General features: G+C 37.9%; 1 protein-coding gene across 3 annotated transcripts in view; it reads right to left on the bottom strand.

Moving 5' to 3' along the window:
* The window catches only part of PARD3B (par-3 family cell polarity regulator beta), a 1,037,301-nt gene that overhangs the window by 631,492 nt on the left and 383,723 nt on the right, over nucleotides 1-22,086 (bottom strand). For all 3 annotated transcript variants that reach the window (XM_082397042.1, XM_082397040.1, XM_082397041.1), the window contains one exon: nucleotides 16,797-16,968. In XM_082397042.1, the coding sequence (XP_082253168.1) occupies nucleotides 16,797-16,968 (172 nt within the window). The remainder of the gene's footprint in view (nucleotides 1-16,796; nucleotides 16,969-22,086) is intronic.

The following is a 22,086-nucleotide window of genomic DNA, read 5'->3' as shown; positions in this document are numbered from 1 at the left end:
CTCCAAATTTAAGATGTTTTATATGTATGTGTGTGTGTGTGTGTGTGTACAAGTTTCAGGTGTACAACATAGTTCAACATCTGTATACACTACAAAGGGATCAGCACATGTCTAGTTGTTCACCCCCTTCATCCATTTTGCTCGCCTCCCCCAAAACCCCTGGTAACCACTAATCTGTTCTCTGTATCTATGAGTTTGTTTTTATTTTTTATTTATTTTTTGTTAGATTCCATATGAGTGAAATCTTATGGTATTTATCTTTCTCCATCCAACTTATTTCACTCAGCATAATATACTCAGGTATTACGCTATCCATGTTGTCCCAAGGATTTCCTTCATTTTATGGCTAACATTCCATTATATATATGTATAATCTCCCACGTCTTCTTTATCCATTCATCTGTTTGTGAGCACTTAGGTTGTTTCTATGTCTTGACTATGGCAAACAATGAACACAGAGGTGCGTGTATCTTTTCAAATTCATGTTTACGTGTTCTTTGGTTAAATACCAGAAGTGGAATAGCTGGGTCATATGGTAGGTCTATTCTCATTTTTTTTTTTTTTTTTGAGGAATCTCCATACTGTTTTCCATAGCGGCTGCACCAATTTGTAGTCCTACCAACAGTGCCCACATCCTCTCCAACTTTGTCATTCCCTGTCTATTTGATAACAGCCATTCTAACAGTTATGAGGTGATATCTCACTGTGATTTTGATTTGTATTTCCCTGATGAATAGTGATGTTGAATATCTTTTCACGTACCTGTTGGCCATCTGTATGTCTTATTTCAAAAAACGTCTATTCAGATCCCCGGTCCATCTTTTAACTGGGTTGTTTTGTTGTTGTTAATGTTTTATAAAAACAATTCAACCATCACAATAATTCAAACAATGCAGAAAGAAATACAATTTTCCTTTCTCCCCTTCACCGTCGGGTACAATTTCCCAGAAGCTACTATCTTATATTCTTTTTACAACACTTCTATTTTTTACTCTCTTGGTGTCTAACTGCATATATACATGCAGCATTGATCCCTTGCTGTGAAGGATAAGGACTTTTCCTCATCTACAATACCCTTCCTCTTTTCCTCTAAACAATCTTCACTACTCTTACTCCCTCACCCCCTTCAAGTTTTCACTTTGGTGCACATTCTCACCAAACACCCTCAATTCTCCTTATTCTGCTTTAGCATTCTTCCAAAACTAGAATCACTTTCTAACATATTATATAAATAATTCATTTATTATGTTTGTCTTCTCCCAGTAGTATGAAAACTACATGAGAGCAGGAAATTTTTGTATTTTTGTTGTCCTTTACTGCTATATTCCCAGCACCTACAAAAATGCCTGGCATATAGTTAAGTGTCCAATAAATATTTGTCAAATGAATGAATTTTCGATAGCCATTTTTATTTTTAGTATCTACACTTGCCTGCCCCATCAAGTTTAGCCTGAATCTCTCACCATCCCACAGTGGAAGACAAGGACACTAACAGGCCTACACATTCTACAATATTTTGTGGGTTTCTTCTATAGTGTTTATCTGTTTTGGTTGCAACAGGTAAGTCAACTGTTGTAAAGCACTCCATTGTCTGAATACACCAGGATTTATTTACCATTTTATCACATGAGTTGTTTTCATTTGGGGACTAGTAGGACTAGGTATGCTGTGATGTCTTTTGGTGAATATATATGCTCTTTTCTGCTGAGAAATTACCTAGTTTAACTAGAATTAGAATTGCAGAGTATAGGCAACGTTCAGGTTCAACTTTAGTGGATATTGCTCAACAGTTTTCCAAAAACGTTGAACCAACTTAACCTCGAGTTAGCAGTGTCTGTCTAGTTACTCTACAGCCTCACCAACATTTGGTACTCTTTCTCATCTCAGTAATTTCTGGTAGATCTGTAGTGTTCTTGCATTAAAGATTTTTTTAAACCCCCTTTTCATTTTGGATTTTCAACTTATAAAAAGTTGTAAAGATCGTACAGAGAATACCTAGTTTCTATGTTAACGTCTTACATAACTATGATACCTATGTCAAAACTAATAAGTTAGCATTATTGCATGACTGTTAACTAAGCTACAGACTTCATTTGGATTTCACCAATTTCCCCACTAATGTCTTTTTCTGTTCCAGGGTCAATTCAGGACACCACATTTTTTCTAGTCATCAAGTCTCCTCTGGTCTGGGAATTTTTCTCAGCCTTCCTTTGTTGTTCATGACTTTGGCAGCTGTGAAAAGAACTGGTCGGGTATTTTGTTGAAAGCCCCCAATTTAGGCTTGTCCAATGTGTTTCTCAAGATCAGGCTGGAGTTACGGATTTTCGGGAAGAGGAGCACTACAGTGAAATGCTCTGCTCGTCACAGCGTATCAGGGGACGTGCCCTCAGCTGACTTCTCCCTGGTGATGGTAATATTGACCAGTTGGTCCAGGTAGTGGTGGCCAGGTTTCACTATACACTTATTACTTTTCTGTTTCCATATGCTATTTTTGGAAGTGAGTCACCAAGCCCAGCCCACACACAAAGGGGAGTACCTATGTATATTATTTACAGAACTCTTCTGTAAGAAAGATTTGTTCCTTCCCACCACTACCACCGTTAGCTGTTCAATCATTTATTTCTACCACTATAGGCTCATGTAAATTTACTTTATATTTTAGGTTTTAAGCCAATACTATGCTATTTATTTTGATGTCAAATTTGCAATGTGGTTTTAATGTTCCTTTCCGTGAAGATTAATGAAGTTGAACATCTTTTTAATATATTTACTGGCTATTTTATCTATTTTGTGAAGTGTCAGATTAGAGTTCTTTTCCATTTTTCTATTGAGTTGTCTGCTTTTCTCTTATTTTGGGGAGTTCTTCATATACTCTGGGCATGGCCCTCTGTTGGATATATGTATTACAAATATCTTCTCAGAGTCTATAGCTTTTATTTCTCACTCTTTTAATTGTATCTTTCTATTAACAGAAGTTCTTTGACATAATCCAATTTATCAAAATTATTCCTATGACTAGCACTGATGCCCGATTTTACAAATAAGCCTAACTCCAAGGCTATGCATATAGTCCCTTTTCTCATATGTTGCCTTCCATAGTTTGTGTATGTTTATTTTTTTTTTTTTTGGTGTTTTGTTTTGTTTTTCTATTTCTTCATCTTTAGATCTACAATATGTCTAGCATTGATTTTTGCATAAGGTGTGCGGTTGGGATTTTTTTTTTTTTTTTCCTATATAGATACTGAACTGACTTGGCATCATCCCTTCCCCACTGCACAGCAGTATCAAATCTGACATAAAACACATGGCTGTATCTGTGAAGGTCTGTTGCTGGAAATGTCTATACTATGCCATTCATCTGTCCTTGTGCCAAAATCACACTGAATCAACTACTATAATTTTATAAATCTTGATAACTGATAAGGTAGTCCTCCAGCTTTTTTGTTCTTCTCCAAGACTGTCTAGTCAATTCTATCCTAGTGCCATATTTTGAGTCGTTGTTCCCTTAAATGTCTGGTCAGTGGTGGTTGCCCATGTATATTTCTGAATGAAATACTCAATTGCTTAAGGCCAACAAGTAGCTTCAGTTTTTCTTGCCAATAGCTGGGTCTTTCCTGAACAAAGTTCTCCTCTGAATTAGGCAGGTGACATGGTAAAGCACATTTGCTGACAGGTATCACTGTAACAAACATGCACGAGAAGCAGGGAGCAAGGCTGTCCACCTCCACCCCAAGCCATCCCTCTGTGCCAAAAGGAGGAAGGGTTTCCTAAGAGCACCCCAAAGTCTAAGCCATCTGTTAATCTGCCATCTGTTAATCACTTTCCATTTTTCCCCCTTCCCACTTCCAGCGTTTTTATTACCCTATGCCCCCCTTTATTGTTACTTAAACTGTCATTTCTATAAAAGTTTGGGAAGGAAGAGAGACAAAAAAATTATATTCAATGTACTTTTTTGTGAACTGAAAACTGCTGTGCTTTATTGATTGAGTTTAAAAGGTAGGTGAATTATAGTCAGCACAACAGAAATATTACTTAAAGGTAGACACTACATTTCAGTGTGTGGGAGAGAGAAATATCACCCATGTTATGTCTCAATTTAAAAGAAAAGGATGAGAGAATTATGGCACTGAATTGTGAACACCCCGAAGAAAAAAGTAGATTTTAATGATTTCTATATTCCAGTAGATGAGTTCTACACCAAACATATAATCAACTGTTCCTTAATTTTAAAGCATTATTCACCTTATAAAAAGTCACCTCAGAGACACACAGACTAAGTATTTGTGTTGCGTGATCTCCATGTTGCTCTCAGGAGCCACTTCCCAGTTTCCTAAGCCCTGTTCTGGTCCCAGGAGGCTGACTTCCACTCAGTAACTCAGCGCATCACACAGACCAGTTTCCCTCTGGCTACCTGTAGGGTTTGGCCATGAGGAAGCAACAGCAGGAAATAAGAGTGTAGGAAGAGGTGGATGTGAGGATGTTTATGCCCATCTCTTCCAGCTCCACCTTTGAACGTGGTAGCTAGACAAGCTTAGGTCACAGGTACTGATCCTGTAATTCCTCTCTCCCACGTCTGCAGTTCTTACTAGATTGGTAAGAACTGTCTCTCTTTTCAAGCCTGGGCTAGTAAGAGATCTCATTTTTTTCAGAACTTGAGTGCCTCACTTTCATAAATAATCCCATTATTAAATTCTCTTCAATTACATCTTTGAGCATCCCATCTGTTTCCTGCTGGCACCCCAACTCATACAGTATTCTAGGCCAGTTGGATGAGGGTAACAACATCAAAAATGTATTCTTATTCCCTTGTGTAAAGGTACTGTCAAATACGAACAGCATGCACTTATCAATTCTAAAAGAAAGTCCTTATGAACAATATGCTGAATCAGGGTGAGGACATAAAAGTAAGTACTTGAGTTAAATAAGGATAAAAAGAATCAAAGCAATTACCCTTCTACAAATCTCTAAAAACAAGCACAAAGGTATTATTTGAAGACTTTGCAGCGATTATATTACTCTGATTAACGTCCCCGGGTATTGTTTTGGCTGCAACAAACCATTTTACCACGTATCTTGTAAGCCTGAAGAGAGGAAAAATTCATTTAATGTTATGGCTTAGAAGAAGGCATAAGATGACCAGAATCTACATTTATGAAAAAGAGAGAATATATTGTTATGGGTTGAAAGTTAAAAATGAGAAAAAGGGAGAAGAAAGGTCAGATCAAAATATCAATTACATAAACACAAGGAGATTTTATAATTTTCTTCCAAATGATCAGTAATAAATACAATGATGAAAACAGCAATAGTGACTAGCAGTTATTTACCTCTTATTACATGGCAGGCACTATTCTATTTCATATATTTACATACATACGAGTGCTTTTGATGCTCACAACAACTCCATTTGATCATTACTAATACTATCCATTTTACAGATGAGAAAACTGAAGCGAGGTGATGTTAAATACTTGCCTGTGATCACCCAGCTTGTAAAGGACAGAGTTGTATCTGACTTACGCAGTCTTGCTCCATGACTTGTACTCTTAATTTCTATACTATACTGTTATAAAGTAAATATGTAATATATAATTTATATCCTTCTCCATCCCTTGCTTTTTTTTTTCTGGAAATAATGCATTGCCTTCTTGCTTCCTTAAGATATTAAGTCAAATATATTCAGGTTACATTTTGGATACAGTGAAAAAAACTAATTTTTAAGAAGATATGAATTACAGACAAGAATTCTGCTTAACCTCACATAACTTTTCACCTTATAAAGACAGACTATTATATCAAATTGATGACAACTACCCAACAAATGCTAAAACACTATCTTTCAAAATACGGCATTAAGAAGGCAATTGAGGAAGGTCTTTTAAAGAAAATTAATTTTTGAGTAAGTTTTCAAAAAGGTCTGAAAAGGAAAAAAAAAAACCCCACAAAACTCATTCTGTAAACTTCTTTAAGGAAATCTTCCAACATGGTCAAAATGCTCCTTCTCAGTGCAGCCCACAATGTAGAAGAATTCACATGACAATCATGTTTAGACAATCCGAGCAGTCACCTGGAGAATGGTATTGTAAGTCAGAAGAACAGAGGGACTGAAAATAGCACTTTCTTAAACTTTCTGTATAGTGTACATAAATTAGCCTGAGGTATAGCCTATAGATTTGGAGAAGAAAAGATCACTGTTGGGGTCCAATCAGTAATTTATATGGTCCTCAGTGAAAAAGAAAGAGTGGGTCAGTGAACTCTACCTCCTGGCTAGAGCATATCTAATTCTTCTGAACAGTGCATTAGCTCAACTCACCAGGGAAGAAGTTTGGTCTCCAACTTCACTACCTAGGATTAAATGAGTACATTTGACTAGAGCATCTTTGGTGAAAAGGCTAGACAGATGAATGGATAGATAAATAAATATTCATCCATCAACCCGTTAGGTCCTTGGAGACCCCACTTGGGCAGCTCAGGATGTTGGTGGTAGTGGAAAGACTAGGGATCCTAGTTATTTCTGGTCACCTAATAGGAGATAAAACTAGCACTGCCCAAAATAGAGTCAATAAAAACTCTATTGTCAATAAAAGCTCAACACAAACTTGAACTATTTCCATGAGCCTCTCTATCAACCAAAGACCCAAAGAAAAGACAACTAACCAAGCTATGAGGAGATGTCCCACATGACTAATGGCACACACAGAAGCTTTTGTGCAGGTCTAAATTTATTTATGTGGTAAGATCTTTTTTTTAACTGTAAGGGTTTCTAATTGCATGCTCTGTATTATTATAACAACAGTTGTAAATTATAAAAATGGAAACCTAACCAAGTTAAGAGACTCACTTAGTAATTTATCTTAAGTCAACTAAATTGTAAGCTGCCTGAGAACAAGTTCGTGACTTGTATTATTTTACATTCCTCTGGTAGCCTAGCCTAATACTTTTCATCTATTGGGCCAGTAATAAATAACTCTTGAGTAACTGAAGTCAGTGATAGTCACACCACCATCTTCTGGAGCACTGGCATCAGACAGACTGATTTCCATTGTTATATTCTTAAGCACGATCATCTAAAGAGAGCAGATGCCAGCTGTGCAAATGCTGAACTCTCTGCCATAAGGGCAGTTAACTGTAACATCAGACTGAAGTCAGGAGGTCAAAGGACATTATTCCTGAACTGTGACGAAAATAAGAGCTTTGCCTCATGCTTTCAGATCTCTGGGGCAGAAAGTCTATTTGTTTTAAAAACACAAGGCGAGTTTAATTGATCATCACAATTGTGCAGAACCAGATGACACAAAGCCATTCAGCTTGCTGTTATCCATGCCATTTTTCAGAACATAGAGTGCAAAAGGATATGGAAACACCATTCTTATCAGCAGTTTCAGGAAACATGACATTGAAGCAATGGCTTCTTTAGTCAATAGTATCTTAAAACACCAAATACAAGTGTTATGGTTTTAAATAGGTTGTGGTAAGGCAAAATCCCTACTCCCACTTATTTTCCTTGATCATGGCATATCCCATACACATGCATTAAGTAATCATAGTCAAGTCTTCCATATAAACAAAAAGAAAATAAGATGTACCACATAATTTCCTGTACTTCAGTTTTACACACAGAAAAAACATATATAAAGCCCCAAATTTCTTCCATCTGTAAAGGAGTTTCAGGAATTTAACAAAGAGTCATATTTATGCTGAAAAGTAATCAGAACTTTTCTGGCATTTTTAAAAGGTCGCCTGTATTTTCTGATAGCTATCAAGAGTTTCTCATTAAGCCTACGAACAAACAAAATGAATATCATTTTGTATGTACCATATGATGGATGCATTGTTTCAATGATAAATTGACAGGGTGTGGCACTGATATCTGGGAGGCTGTCTTATTTTATCTGGTAAACATAAAAAAAAGGGTAAACACAAGAGAGACAGCTTTTCTTAAGGCAATTGCTAAGCAAAGGCTGTCACCTTTCCTTATCACCTTGGGATGTGAGAATGAACAGATCAAGCTGTTTCAGTATTTTTTACTTTCACTGGGCCAAATCAAGATCTTAGTAAAATTTCAAAATGGGTATAGAGCAAGGAAATAACCCAATGTGTGTATATTGGGTCGTAATTCATCATATGGCTTTATCAGATAAAGCAAATGAGAAAATCCTGAGCCAGTCATAAAAGCATGTCCAACTCTGAGTGACTTGTCCTTAAGATGGATCTTCTGTAAATAATTAAATTAGTGGATTTTTTTTTTTTTTTGCCCTGCCCATCTGGGCAGAAAGAAAAAAAAAAAAACAAAAAACAAACCCATGTGTGCACATACACACACACACACACACACACACACACACACACACAAAGAAAAAGTCCCAAAGGCTAAACCTTACATTTAACTTGTTAGTGCAAAAGAGGTATTACCATATTTTGAATTGTTAGCAAGATTCTTGAATTTCAAATTGCAAAAGAAAATCAGCATGTTTATTATAAATAATTTGTCTAGGTGTGATTAGAAATTTATGAGAAATGTAATCTATTTTATGGCTACAAAGATTTATATTTATAAAAATTTGAATCATATTAAGAAATTTTTAATACAGATAAATAATTTGAAAGTATTCTGTAACAGACATGAAAAACCCAACTAGGTTCTAAAAGGCAGCAGCTGTATTTAGAGATTCTGCCTGGCCCTGTTGACTGCCTCAGAGAACCTGAATAGCAGAGAGTTGGGAAGTGGTTACAAGAAAGGCCAATGGGAGTTGTAATGACGGGTGGGGAAGGGAGGAAGGAAAGACTATGTGTGTGTATGTTGGGTAGGGGAGAGGAGGATGACAGTTTCTTCTATTAAAAGGACAAACTAGGGCTTCCCTGGTGGCGCAGTGGTTGAGAATCTGCCTGCCAATGCAGGGGACGCGGGTTCGAGGCCTGGTCTGGGAAGATCCCACATGCCGCGGAGCAACTGGGCCCGTGAGCCACAACTACTGAGCCTGCGCGTCTGGAGCCTGTGCTCCGCAACAAGAGAGGCCACGATAGTGAGAGGCCCGCGCACCGCAATGAAGAGTGGCCCCCGCTTGCCGCAACTAGAGGAAGCCCTCGCACAGAAACGAAGACCCAACACAGCCAAATAAATAAATAATAATTTTTTAAAAAAAAGAACAAACCAAAAATGATCAGTGGTCCAGGAACTACAAGGAGGTGAGTATGACAGCACGGCTGAAAATATTTTCACTAGTTAGGGACTAGGCCTCCGCAAACAGAGCTTCACTATTAAAAGCAATCTGCAAAAGAGGCTTGAAAACCCAGGGGTCTAATATCAAGTGAGCAGTAGGAAGGTGACCTTTCATTCCGTTTGTTTATGAGAGGATTTGCAGACTGTCTCAGTGTGGGTCCAGCATCAGCAAGAGGCCAAAGGGGGGATGGTGAACTCAATGGGTTTTTTTTTTTTTTTTTGGTTTGTTTTTTGAGGTCATATAATCAACTTAGAAAATACAGCTGGAAAAGAACAAGAAGGAAAGCTTGGTTTTTATATACTGTCTTACATCTTTGGGGTGAATGGCTAAATGCAAAGTCCCTTTAATATTTTTTATTAGAGTACAGCCAACTTAGTACCAATTCAGGTACTGAATTTAGCCACTAGATATAGTACACAAAATTAAAGAAAAGAGACAAAAGGAAAACTGAGCAGGTGTAAAAAAGAATTGAATTAAGGTTAAAATGCAAAGATAAACTGGATAGGAAATCGAAAAATGAAAATAGTTCTGTTAGGATGATGTTAATTTTTTACTTTTCCTTGCTTAACATTTGATAATTTAATAAATCTCACTGAAAAGACCCTTATAAGAATATAGAATATCTTCAAGCAAAACTCATCGTGCTATTTTTACAAAATGTTATCTGAACTGATTGCTTGTCTATGAAATGTGTTTACACTGACCATTCATCTGCAATCACTCAGGATGCAATCCCAGGTATATTGAAAGTGTCATATTTGAACTATCATTCACATTCGTACTTACTAACACAAACACAAATTATTCCTGTGTAGTAATTACCTTTTAATATTTGTTAGGAGTTGCTTGCCTTTAGATATTCATTTTATTCTTTCATTTAACCAAGTACCTCATGCCCTCTTCCAGAGTATTAAAATTTTTTTAAAATATTCAATGTATAACCTGACTTTCCCTGTACCACCTCCCTCCCCAGCAACTTTTCACCTACTCTGAAAACAAACTAAAAGCCAAAACAATAGCAAAAGAATAATGGTGCCAGAAATGGGTTAGAACACTGTGACCTCTTTAGTCCTGATTTAGTTACCATCATACCAGAAAAGCATGCACACACTTTATAGACTACATGGTTATGACTGATCGATGATAGCCTGGCAAGGTTACCATAGCTAATTACAGCATCGCTCATCTCAGCCTACATGGGAGAAAATACCAGGCTCCCAAGAGAGACAAAAGAAGAGAAAGGAAAACGATTCCATAGCTGTTAACTTTTGAATAATCAGACTCAATAGGAAACAAATAGGATGAAACTCAATGACCAAATGATGACTTATGGATTCATCCAAGCAAATGACCTCAGTTCCCTGGTCATTTCAACTTGGGGTTTCACTGCCCACAGCAGAGAGCTCCCAGTAACAAGGAACCCTCACAGGCTTGGGTGCTTTGTAGTCAGAATTCAAAGGCTCCGCCAGAAGCCTGGCCCAGCCCTGAGCTTTCGTTCTGCTATGTGTGTGGTGTGACTGTGTTTGTCTAGGATCAGATGCCAATACTTAAACTCACATTATGGGCACAGCAGCTACTTACACACTGCAGCCTAATTAAAGGAATAAACTTCCCCCTGCTTTATTTTTTTCCCAAAGATCAGAGCCATAAAGGGATTTGGTTTCTTTAAAAATTCAGACAAACGATCCCACATGTTTCCCTTATTCAGTAAATTAGCCAAAATCAGATAGAAAATGGTCACAGTTTCCAACACTAATCTATGGCTATACCATATGATCTGGGAACTACTGAAAATAAAGAGAACTCAATGTTTTGAAAATAATTATATTATAACAAACATACAATCATAATTTTCCTTTCAGTTTTGAAGAAGCACAAAGACACATGGAAACAATAAAGCGTCTGAGGCACCTTTCGGCTTTCAAGTCTCAAAAACAAGAATCACTTTCAAACAGAAAGTATCTCATCTTCAAAGTTTAACACACAAGAGGAGTATAAAGCTAATACCATTTCAACTCCAAACTTTAATCAGATTGCTTTATATCTGGGTAATATAGATCACAAGAGTGGCAACAACGAAGCTTAAAGTACTTTTTATCCTGATACACTGTTTAAATTGCATTGCTTAAATAATTATAACTAAAGACATATTTTCTCGTGGAACCCTAACCCAAAATAGCAAATTTCAGTCAAGAATACTGAGGAAAAATTACCAAAAGTTTCAAAATAAAACTACTAATTAACTGGGGCCATAGGATGGAAATTGACAGGGGCATGGAGTCAGATTCAAATTCAGCTTGGAATTAATGACATTCTCCTGGGACAATCATAGCCCATTAGAGCAAGAAAGGCCTATAGTATAGATGAGAAAACTATGGCCCAGGGAGATATGGCAGTGGCACATAAGGAAGTAACCTGTATGGTCTCAGTTCAGAATATTCACTTCTATAGAATGCCAAATGTGTCCTGATTTATTCTTTGTTTGGAAAAATGTGATAGCTATAGGTTAAATGACTTGTCTGGATACACAGCTAGATCAAATATTGTCGGGTCTGGAACTGGCTCCACATCATTGGTTCTCAAGGGACAAGGATCGGGTCAACCTTGGACTACAGCCTCATGAAGTCTTCTGGGGAACAGCAGAAGGTCAGTTACCACTGACCATAAAGGCAGCATAAGGATTAGTTGGAGAAAGGCTAAAGGACTCTCATTCTTCCAAACATCAAAGTAAGTGTCATCACTAATTTGTCTTATTTACAGAAGGCTCTACATGCAGATACTTGAAATGTCAAAAAGTACAACAGTATCCACAATATGGGAGAAAAATTACCAGGTATCCCAAATATTAGCATGTTTGTTTCAGTGCAATTTTCCCCCAAACATACACACATGTGTGCAAGTGCATGTGTGTGCATACACATGGGATGAAGAAATAGGAGCAAATTCATTTCTGACACAGAAGGATTTAAAAGAAATTTTCTCCATATTAATTTTCTGGTACTTCCTTATTAGCTTTTTATTTACAACCATTCATAGTATATATTTATTGATTTACACTCTATCCCGTTCCAGAAGGATATAAGGTGTTATTTTATCCCATATAGTATTAAAAGGTACAGATATTTGAAACCTACAATTAATCCAAAAGATGTCATGTAGCTGAAAGCCAAGAAATGCAGGTTCCAATTCTACTCCTTTAACCAACTAGTTATTTGACATCACAGCACACAATGAGTCTAAGCTTTTACTTGGTCACTTGTAAAATAATGTTAATTGTCTAGAAAATTGCTCTTATGAAATTCTATGGAATTGTCTATTAACAGATCAGCTTTTCACAAAAGTTGTTCTGAGAGGTGCTAACAATTCTTTTGAGTGAAGGTAGGTTTCTTTGCTGTAGGACTTCTAAATGGTATTAGGATTCTCTATTGCCTACTCAACAGTCTTCTGCATCCCTTTCTTCCCTGCTAGCATAACCAATCTTATGTGTACAAAGAGTGAGTGTGAATGAATTAAAATAGCATCTACAATTTAAGTGTTCAATAAATGTTATTAATTAACTAGAATCAAATATTTGTTGAAATCCCAAAACGTGTTAGGAAGTATCATAGGGCTCCTCAAAAAGACCTGGAAAACTCCTGAACTAGGTGATTTTAAAGTCTAAATGGGCTCTGTGAATATGATTCTTTGCTATTCTACCTGGTGTCTGTTCTACCCTGTCTCTTCTTTCAAATAGACTCTTAGGTTAGCAATCTCTAGTCTACACAGTAAAATGTACTGGCCAACTACAGAAACATTATAATCTTGAAGAGTTAGAATGATTTGCTAGTTAGGGCTGAGTCAGGGCTTAGTCGTTTAGCATTACATTAGAAAATCCATTAGAAAATAAATGGTAGGAAATAATTTAGATGAATGAAGTTGGAATTATGTGTTTGCCCACTTGATTTAAAATTCATCTTACAAATGTAAAAATATATATACCCCATTAGCTTACAGGGTGCAAAACTATGAATCCCTTTTGGTCAGTAGAAAATTTCTTCATCTTTGTATCCCTTCGTTGTTGAAGAATTAAGAAATGCATTTATGGTACACTTACCGTACTATCTTGAAGATTTGGACAAGGTTTCACAAACAAGGGCATATTTGAGCTTGAGTTTAAAAGGTGCATACAATTTCACCAAGTAGAAAAGAGGCAAAGGGGTGAGGCAGGTGAAGGGAACACTAACTACAAAGACACAAAGGTTTGAAAGAAAGTAGCAAATTTAGGAAATGCCAAGTGGCTTGTGGTAGCTGCAGGTTAAGGTGACTGTGGAAGAGAGGCTAGTAATAAAAGTGGGCAGACAAGAAGGGGCTAGATCATGAAGAGCCCCTGAATACGAACTTTCTGCATATTCTGTGTATAAGTGTTTCACCTTGGAAGATAAAGAAAAAAGAGGTGGGCCCAACCACTGTCTGCATGTATGTGGGGGCGGGGGGGGGAAGGCTGTCAGTTTTTAACAGGATACCGATGATGACTAACTTGTACTGGAGAAAGATACAAAAATTATACTGAATGTTGAGTGCATTTTTATTTCAGTATCAGTAAAACCTACACTTTCGGTGATTAACATGACCTAATGGTAAGAACATCTTGATTCCCAATATCTGTTAAATTGTGTCTCCTTAAGTAAGATAAGCATGCGAACCGATAATGGTGAAATTCCCCGTCGTCCTCGATGGATCCCAAGAGCGAGAAAACCAGGGAGAATCAGCCCCGCGTGTGTGGTACCAGCCTGGGCTAATGAGTCCCATGAGAAGTAGAACCAGTTCCAGTGGCCTCTGAGAGCTGAGTGGGGAGCAGAGAGGATGGGCTGGGGCTTGGGGCTTGGCATTTTATATGCCCCCTGTGATGAAGAATCGCTGGAACACACGTGCTACTCCTCCTCTGACTACCCCCTCCCATTCTTCGTCTAAACAAGGTCTCAGGGTGGGCCTGGCAGCACAACCAGGTCACCTCCCAGAAGAGCCATTCATGGATACTTCATCTGCTGCCAAGCATATCCCTCCATCCCTGTGTGCCCAAGCCACGACCACACCCTGCCCTGAGGGCAATGAAAGGAAAACAGAATGGGCAGATACCAAAGCTGGTGGCTTTGCTTCTGTCTTTAATTCCTCTATCTGAGAAACTCAATAAATATTTTTTTTCTTTGCTTTTAAAGTTTCAGAAATGTAAAGTACTGAGTCTGATAGAACCATGAGAGTAGATAAGGGATCATTTCTTCAACCTTCCTCCCTGCCCAAATACCTCCATCTAATTCCAAGGAACCGTCTGCATCAGCTTGCTAACGCGTTTGGACATGGTTCTCCTCGCAGTGGGAAGCCATTGGAAGTTGTTGAGCAGGGGAGTTATATAATCAGCTTTGTGACTTAGAAAGGTAGATCTGGCAGAAGCAGAGATGGGGGAAAGCAGGCCCTGTAAAGAAAGAGGTCAGTTTGAGGCCTCTGTAGTAGTCTGATTGATGGGAAAGCTCTGGCCTGCTTCAATGGTCATGGACATGAAGGCTGAAGAAACTGTGGATGATGGCAAGAAAAGGAAGGAACAGGATATAATGCCACGGTTTCAGACTGAATGGCTGGAAGGCAACACCGACCACCAAATAGTGAAGGCTGGCCAATCTCACCATTTCATCTATGACACTAGGTGAAATGGGATTTGAAGCCAAGGAGTTAAGCATTTTCAGGGTTTGATATATATTCACAAAATGACTCTCAGGAAAATGATATCACTGTATTATTTTACAAAGAGCATATGAAAGACAGCACAGAAAAATTGTTCCTGACACTGGAGCTAGCAAGGGTTCAAATCCTAAGTTCACCACCTAACAGCTATGTGACTTTGGAGGAGTTATTTAACTGCTCTATGCCTGTTTCCTCATCTCTTAAATTAGGGAGATAATAGAACCCAACTAAGTATCACGAGGCTTAAATGAGTTGTTAGGAGTACAGGATTCAGAATACGTGGTGCACTGCCTTGAGTTCTGTGCTTGGCATATAGTCACCACTGAATAAATATTATTTCCTATCTGTGTCTGATCCAAAATCAGTATCGAAGAAGCAGAAAGTCCGCCTTCAAAGATGGGGAACCTCAGCTTACTTTTCTTCCTACACTGAACATTATATTGCTCAGATGGTTCAACAAAAGCTGAAAAAGCTAAAGAAAAACAAACTTTTTTCCCTGAGAAAGCTCATGAGAGAAAGGTGAAAAAACAAATTCCCAGGCACAGGGGTACTCTGAAGGTTCAGCCTTTTGAAGACCACAGTGCTTGCTTATAAATAGAATATTAAAACAAGCAAGAGCAATTTTCTCCTTTCGTCTTCCCTTATTGCCTAATTTTCCTCCCATACTATTTGCATAATGGATAAAAAGGCATCCATTATGCAAATGAATGATAGAGCTGTGAGGCTGCTGAAGCCACAAACTTCGCTCCAGATGAAGAGAAGCTGCCACAAAGCCCTCCAACGACCAAGTTCCAGCAGAACTTCTCTGCTAGCTTGGTTTCCAAAAGATAGTGAGAAATTATGAAGATGATGGGTCATTAATTTCCACTTGGTTTATTTTAAAAGGGGCACTGTAGATGCTTTCCAGAAAATTAGTACAAAATATAGATAGTCAGTATTGTGGCATGTCAAATAAACTTTATAATGTATTTTGTTTCAAATGGCAAAAATTATACTGTGTAAAATTTTTACAATTTTAAGCATATGTTTTGCTTAAAAAAAATAAGATTCCCTTTGCAAAGTGGAAAAAAACCTCTGTTCTAGCTTGAGAATTAACCTATAACCGGCGCTTAGAGCTGTCTCAAAATGTATGCATACATTCAACCGGAATAAAAAAATGATTTTAAGTACCAAAATATTAGTGGATTTTCAAAACTTTATGCTGTTAAACTGACCTAAAATTACCTTTAAGAGTTATCACCAATAACTGACATTATTTATCTTGGAGTCATAAATTCACTAAAACTTTAGAAGAATGTTTATTTTCTCTTTCTACCAACACCTTCAAAACAAATATAACAAAAGAGAATTCTGAGCAAAATCACCAGGTTGGAATAAATCAGTAGGACAGAATTAGAAACTAACTTCAAAACGTTTCCCCCAAACTCTGAGTTATACAGTTTGTGGAGGAGAAAAAGGTGGCTAAGACAGAAAGTGACCTTTTATTTCTAGCCTGGATTCCTTGATAACCCTTAGCTTTTTTTTCCAAGTGACTTTTTTCAGGGACTTTTTAAACATTTTAAGCAGTCCTCATATGCTACAGATGAAGCGCATCATTTACAGTCCAACTCCTCCCCAGTAACTTCAAGGATATGCAATTCAGATTCACCTGCAATTCAAGAAAAAACGGCACCTATTGCCTGAGCACCAGCAGCTGCAAAGATCTACGTAAAAAGAATAATTTAGAGAAAGACAAACCAGGTTAATTTTTTTTAAAGGCAAACACTAACAGGGTAAGTCATAAAGTAGAAGAAACTCATAGCCAGCAAGATGAGGTATTTCAACCAGGTGAAAAGCATACCACGAAAATAACACACCTACCTAATTTCAGAGCAGAAGGGGTTACTTCCATTTCCCCACCAACTGGTTTAAACACAGCCAGCTGCGCAGCCACTTCCGGCTCAAAAGCATCTGGGCTCTGCCGGCCTGCCGGGTTTCCACTGGGGCTCTCAATCTTGTGGAGTGGTTCTTGTTCGTCAAACACAGCAATCAGCTACAAACAAATCCAACAGCACTAATTACTTTGTAGAACATGCATATCACATGGACCCTGTATCTAGCTGAATGTGACCTTCATTTTGGTTTTTAAAAAAATGACATCATAAAACTGAAAACCTTAATGCTACTGTATCACAACTCTTAATTCAATATTATGCCTAAAAGTGCCATGGCCAGGAAATAATTAATGGTTGGTTTGTATATTCCTGAAATAGAGATCCAATTCTGGCTAACCCTCTGGAAGGAATGAAATGGCCACCTCCTCCCCTCACCACCTTTTCTCATATGCCTAAAAGGACTTCAGTATCTCTTTCATTCAAGAGTGCTGCCAAACATGAAAGTTGAATATGCAGGATTTGAACAATAGACTTACACAGTAGAAGAGGACATTCCAGTTTTAGAGAGGTAAAGACGATAAAATCCCTAACTGTAACTGCCTTTCAGACACAATCATAATAAATAGAAACATACATACATGTGTATATTTACACACAATCTGTGTTTATCTTGTACACATAGATATCCCATTTGTATTCATGCCTGTAATTTCGTTATTTTCCTTCATGACTAACTCCATGTTGATTGGTTTAAGTGCAAAGACACTAAACCTCAGAACTTTTAATTATTCCCATCTTCATCTCAATTTTATTTCATATGATAACTATGCTTCTTGTCATTAATATAAAAACGTTTAACTGTCCATCTCCAAGTCATTTTTCTTAAAATAGGGGCAACATATAATAAAATAATCAAGTAATTGGGCAAACACTGCTGTATAAATGGCAGAGGCAGCCCTGCTGAATTTGCGTTTTTGGCCAGCAGACAGCATCACGATAGGAACTTCCAATGGTTCTCATCAGCTGATGCGGCAAAGTCCAAATATGAGCGCAGTAGGCAGCTCAGGGATGTTACTGTCAATCCAATAAAGTGCAGTGTGTGCAAATTTAGAAAACTGCTAGTAAATTTTCAGATATTTTCATTCATTAAATAAAACAAACCTACTTATCATTCAAACATTTATTTAGGAAAGGCACTCAAAGCCCCATTCATAGGGGAACCTTGTTGGCAGTAGTATTAATAACACGGGTGCAGGGTTAACCAATCATAACATCATAAATTCCAAGTTCAGTCTTTCAAAAGAAATGAATACAATTAGGGGTATGCAAATTGGCTATTCAAAAATAACCTTCATAATTGACTACTCATTTCCAGTATGGAGACTTCTTTAATTGGAAAATCCAACAATCCTCTCACCACGGAAAGAAATGCTACTCCCAAGGCATTATTTTTAATTCTTGAAATTGAGCACATACATTTTCTATTTTTAATTGGTAGCATTGATGAACCGATTTGAGATAAGACTTAAATGGATTAATAATGAAAGATTATTCTAGTATAAAACTAATCAGGAGAACTATATCTTTCTAATCATCTGGCCAAAATGAAGAGTTTAACACTTTAAATCCTGAAAAGGAAAACAAAATCAACTTTTAAAATGTGATAGAAGTGTTATTTTCATCACTATTCCTGTGACGTAATTTCAGTTTTACATATTGGTGAATTCTAACACATGCTTGTAACATTTATTTTAATATACTAATCAACAAGGCAAAGTGGCTTATTATACTGGTACTACAAACAGTTTTGTGTAAGTTTTCCCTCTTGCTACATCTTTAAGTCTTAGTATATCCTATGTGCCTAAAATAATGGCGAAAAGAGAAAAAGAATATCACTCAGAAGTATAATACAAAAGCTTAAAATTGATAGCTCATAAATAAATCATTATCTATGGCTCTTATGTAACCTTCTCTCCTTAAAATACTTCACTGTTTTCCATACTATTAGTATATTCACACAAGGTCAGAGCATATGCAGTAACAATGTTATACCTATTTATCTAATGGGAACACAGGGTAGTCAGAGAGTTTGTTTCCCAAAGTGACAGACTAAACAGTAGTTTGTACTAGAATCTAGTCCAATCCAGGGATTCAGACCATACTGTAACCATTTTCCAAAAAGAGCACTGTGAAAAGAGAGGCTATATTACGGAATGTTTACAGTTCCGGGAGGCTGTTATGCCCTAAAGAATGTGTATTCTACTCTTTGGAGATACAGGCAAATACACAACTTTCTCAAAGATGACAGTGAGACCTGGAGGCTCCCCAAATCTCATCACCTCTTTGATTAATTAATTGCTTAGTCTGTCTCCCAATCTCATGATTGACAGGAATTATCTCTGCAGAGCCTACTCTGGATGTCTGGATGAATGGATGGAATAAAGTCTCTACTCCTGGAAAGAAGAGAATCAGCTCCTGAATCTGTGGCGTCCAGACAAAGCCACTGGTACCACAGGTGCTGGCTGATAAGAGACTCTTCATCCAGTCTTCATCTCAACATCTACAATATATCCAGACTTACACTTGCGTCAACACTGATAATTAATTTAAACCCTATGTTGTAGGTCTCTGTTAGCTGGATTACTTGATTCATCAGAGCACCTACATTACTGGTGACACACTTCCTGGTGGAGAGTGTTACAGAGATATGTAATTAACATAAACCACTGTTCTAAACCCTCAGCAGAAGGCAGACTGATTTCCAAAGTGTCCAGTGTATGAAAATGGCCTTACTCCACCTTTAAACCCATTTAAAATTACCTTTCCCACAGCGATGAGTTGAACATTTAAAAAAAAAAAAAGATTTATATCTTTATAAAAAATTTTCTGTTAAGGTTCCATTTAGACTAAACTTCTGTGGCATGTGGGAGATTTTCCACTGACACCTTACGGACTGCGGTAACCTCAACTTTATGCAAAATGCAAATAGGCAATATTTGATTTGGATGCCTTCCTCTTCTGCTGCCCTATCCATCTTCTGGTGCCCCTTCTGTTCTCCTTATGTGTTGCCAGTATTTTCATGTCACCCAGTACAGCAGTGACATTTTCCTAAGACCACATGATCCAAAATGATCTGTTCAAACAGACTTTACTTCCAATCAAAACTCCCATCCCCACAGATCTCTATCAGCATTTAGGCATCTAATCCCCAGATACACACAGGTAGGTCAGCTTACAAATATGCTATTCACTTGCTCATCAAAAAACCGAAACCAAAAACAAAACAACCTTCTCAAGACTCACCCCTACTGATACCACCCCATCTCCCACCTTCCATCTAAAGCCAAATTTGAAAGCTCTCCACAGAACAGTTTCCAATCTCCATCCTCCTATTCTTTCCTGAGGCCCCTCTAGCCAGGCTCTCACCCCTCTCTTCCACTGAAACTGCTCTTATCAAGACCCAAAACAATCTCCACAGTGCTAAATTCAAAGTCGCGTCTCTGGCTTGATTTTAGGGCACAGTTGATCACTGCTTCCTCCTTAAATGGTTTTCTTCACTTACCTTCCAGAACACCACATTCTCTCAGTTTTGTCCTCAAATCCCTGGCCCCTCCATTAAGTTTCCTTTCACTTATCTCTACAAATGTTAAAGTGAATACCTCTAAATTTGTGTTGTGATTGAATTTGTCTCATGGCAAAGATATAAGTATATGCTAATAGATTCCACATTTCAATCTCCAACCCAGAGCTTCTTCCTGAAATCCAGGATCATATGGTCAATTGCCTAACCTAACGTGTCAGAAACTGAAAAACTGATCTTCCAAAGCTCTTTCCATAATCTTTTTACATCCCTAATTAATGGCAATCCATCCTTCTAGTTGCTCAGCCCAAAAGACTTATAGTAATCCTCAATCCCTCTTTCCTTCCCTTTCTCCCCATCTCTCATACACCGCACACACATCCAATTGGTCAATAAATGTCAAAATATAACCAGAGCTTGACCACTTCTTACCCCCTCCACTGTCACCTCTTTGGACCCAGCTACTATAGTCTCTCCCATGGGTTACTGCAAGGGCTTTGTGACTGGGTTCCTTGTTTCCACCCATGCTCCCTTTCAATCCACTTTCAACACAGAAGCCAGTGTGATCCTGCTGAAACCTAAGGCGGATCACCTCTCTCCTCTGATCAGAACCCTGTAATACCTTTCCACCTCACTGAGAATAAAGCCCAAGTCCTTGCAATGCCCTGTATGGTAATGGGCTCCCAGTGAAGGTTCCGACCTCACGTCCTGATGATTCTCTCCCTTGTTCTCAGGATTCTATCCAGCTATGCTATCTTCTTTGTCCCTCTCTGTCTTTACATTTGCTGTTCTCTCTGCCTGACGCAGTCTTCCACCAGATACCTGCATGGCTTGTTCCTCGATCCCTCACATTTTTATCAAGTGCCAGGCTTTCACTGGCCACACTATCTCAATTGAAATGCCGCCTCTCCCCCTGCCCCCACTTGTCATACTCCCTTCATTTTTCTTTATAGTATTTGTCACCACTCAATGCTATGTTTTTTTCTTATTTGTCTTATTTATTTGCCTGTTCTCCCTGTAAAACTCCCTAGGAAATTATACTAGAGTATAAGCTCCAAGAAGACAATGATTTTTGTCAATTTTGTTGTTTGCTGTATCCCTAGAACAGTGAATTAGACATGGTAGGCACCCAACATATATTTGTTGAAATAAAACGAGTGAAAAGAGGCAAAAAAGGATATGAAACCTAATATAGCAATGAAAGATAGCTAGATTTTTCATGTGTTTTTAAAACAGTAAAACTAATTTTTTAAATGAATGAGTATAAATGACCAATATAAACCTATAAGACACTCAATACATCATCATCATTATTATTGTTGCTTCCGTTTTGTTATTATGGGGGGAGAAGTTCCTCACTTTCTATTCAACACCGGGGGCGGGGGAGGGGGGAGCGGAAATGGCTTCTGCTCTTGAAATGGAGATTATGTGTTTTCTTTTCCTTTTCAGGCTCATTTTTGAAAGGGACAATCTGCTGATTTGGTTTCTGAAGGAGTGGAAGAGTTGAACTAGGGTGGATGGTGGATGGAGAGATAGGAAGGGTTAGCAGTTTGGTCCCAGACACCCCCTTGCTTGCTTTCTTCCAATCGGCCACTTTGATGTACCTGGTGTGAAGCTTCTGGATGTGTCCCCAGTGGAAGCACAGCTTGAACTGACATGCCATAAACTCAAAATTGAAGCGTTCAGCTTTTATTTT

Source organism: Balaenoptera borealis (assembly GCF_965194805.1).
Source record: "Balaenoptera borealis genome assembly, chromosome: 6".
In the NCBI taxonomy this organism is placed as follows: Eukaryota; Metazoa; Chordata; class Mammalia; order Artiodactyla; family Balaenopteridae; genus Balaenoptera; species Balaenoptera borealis.
The sequence above is the reverse complement of the archived record's forward strand: the minus strand, read 5'-3'. Positions and strand labels throughout refer to the sequence as shown.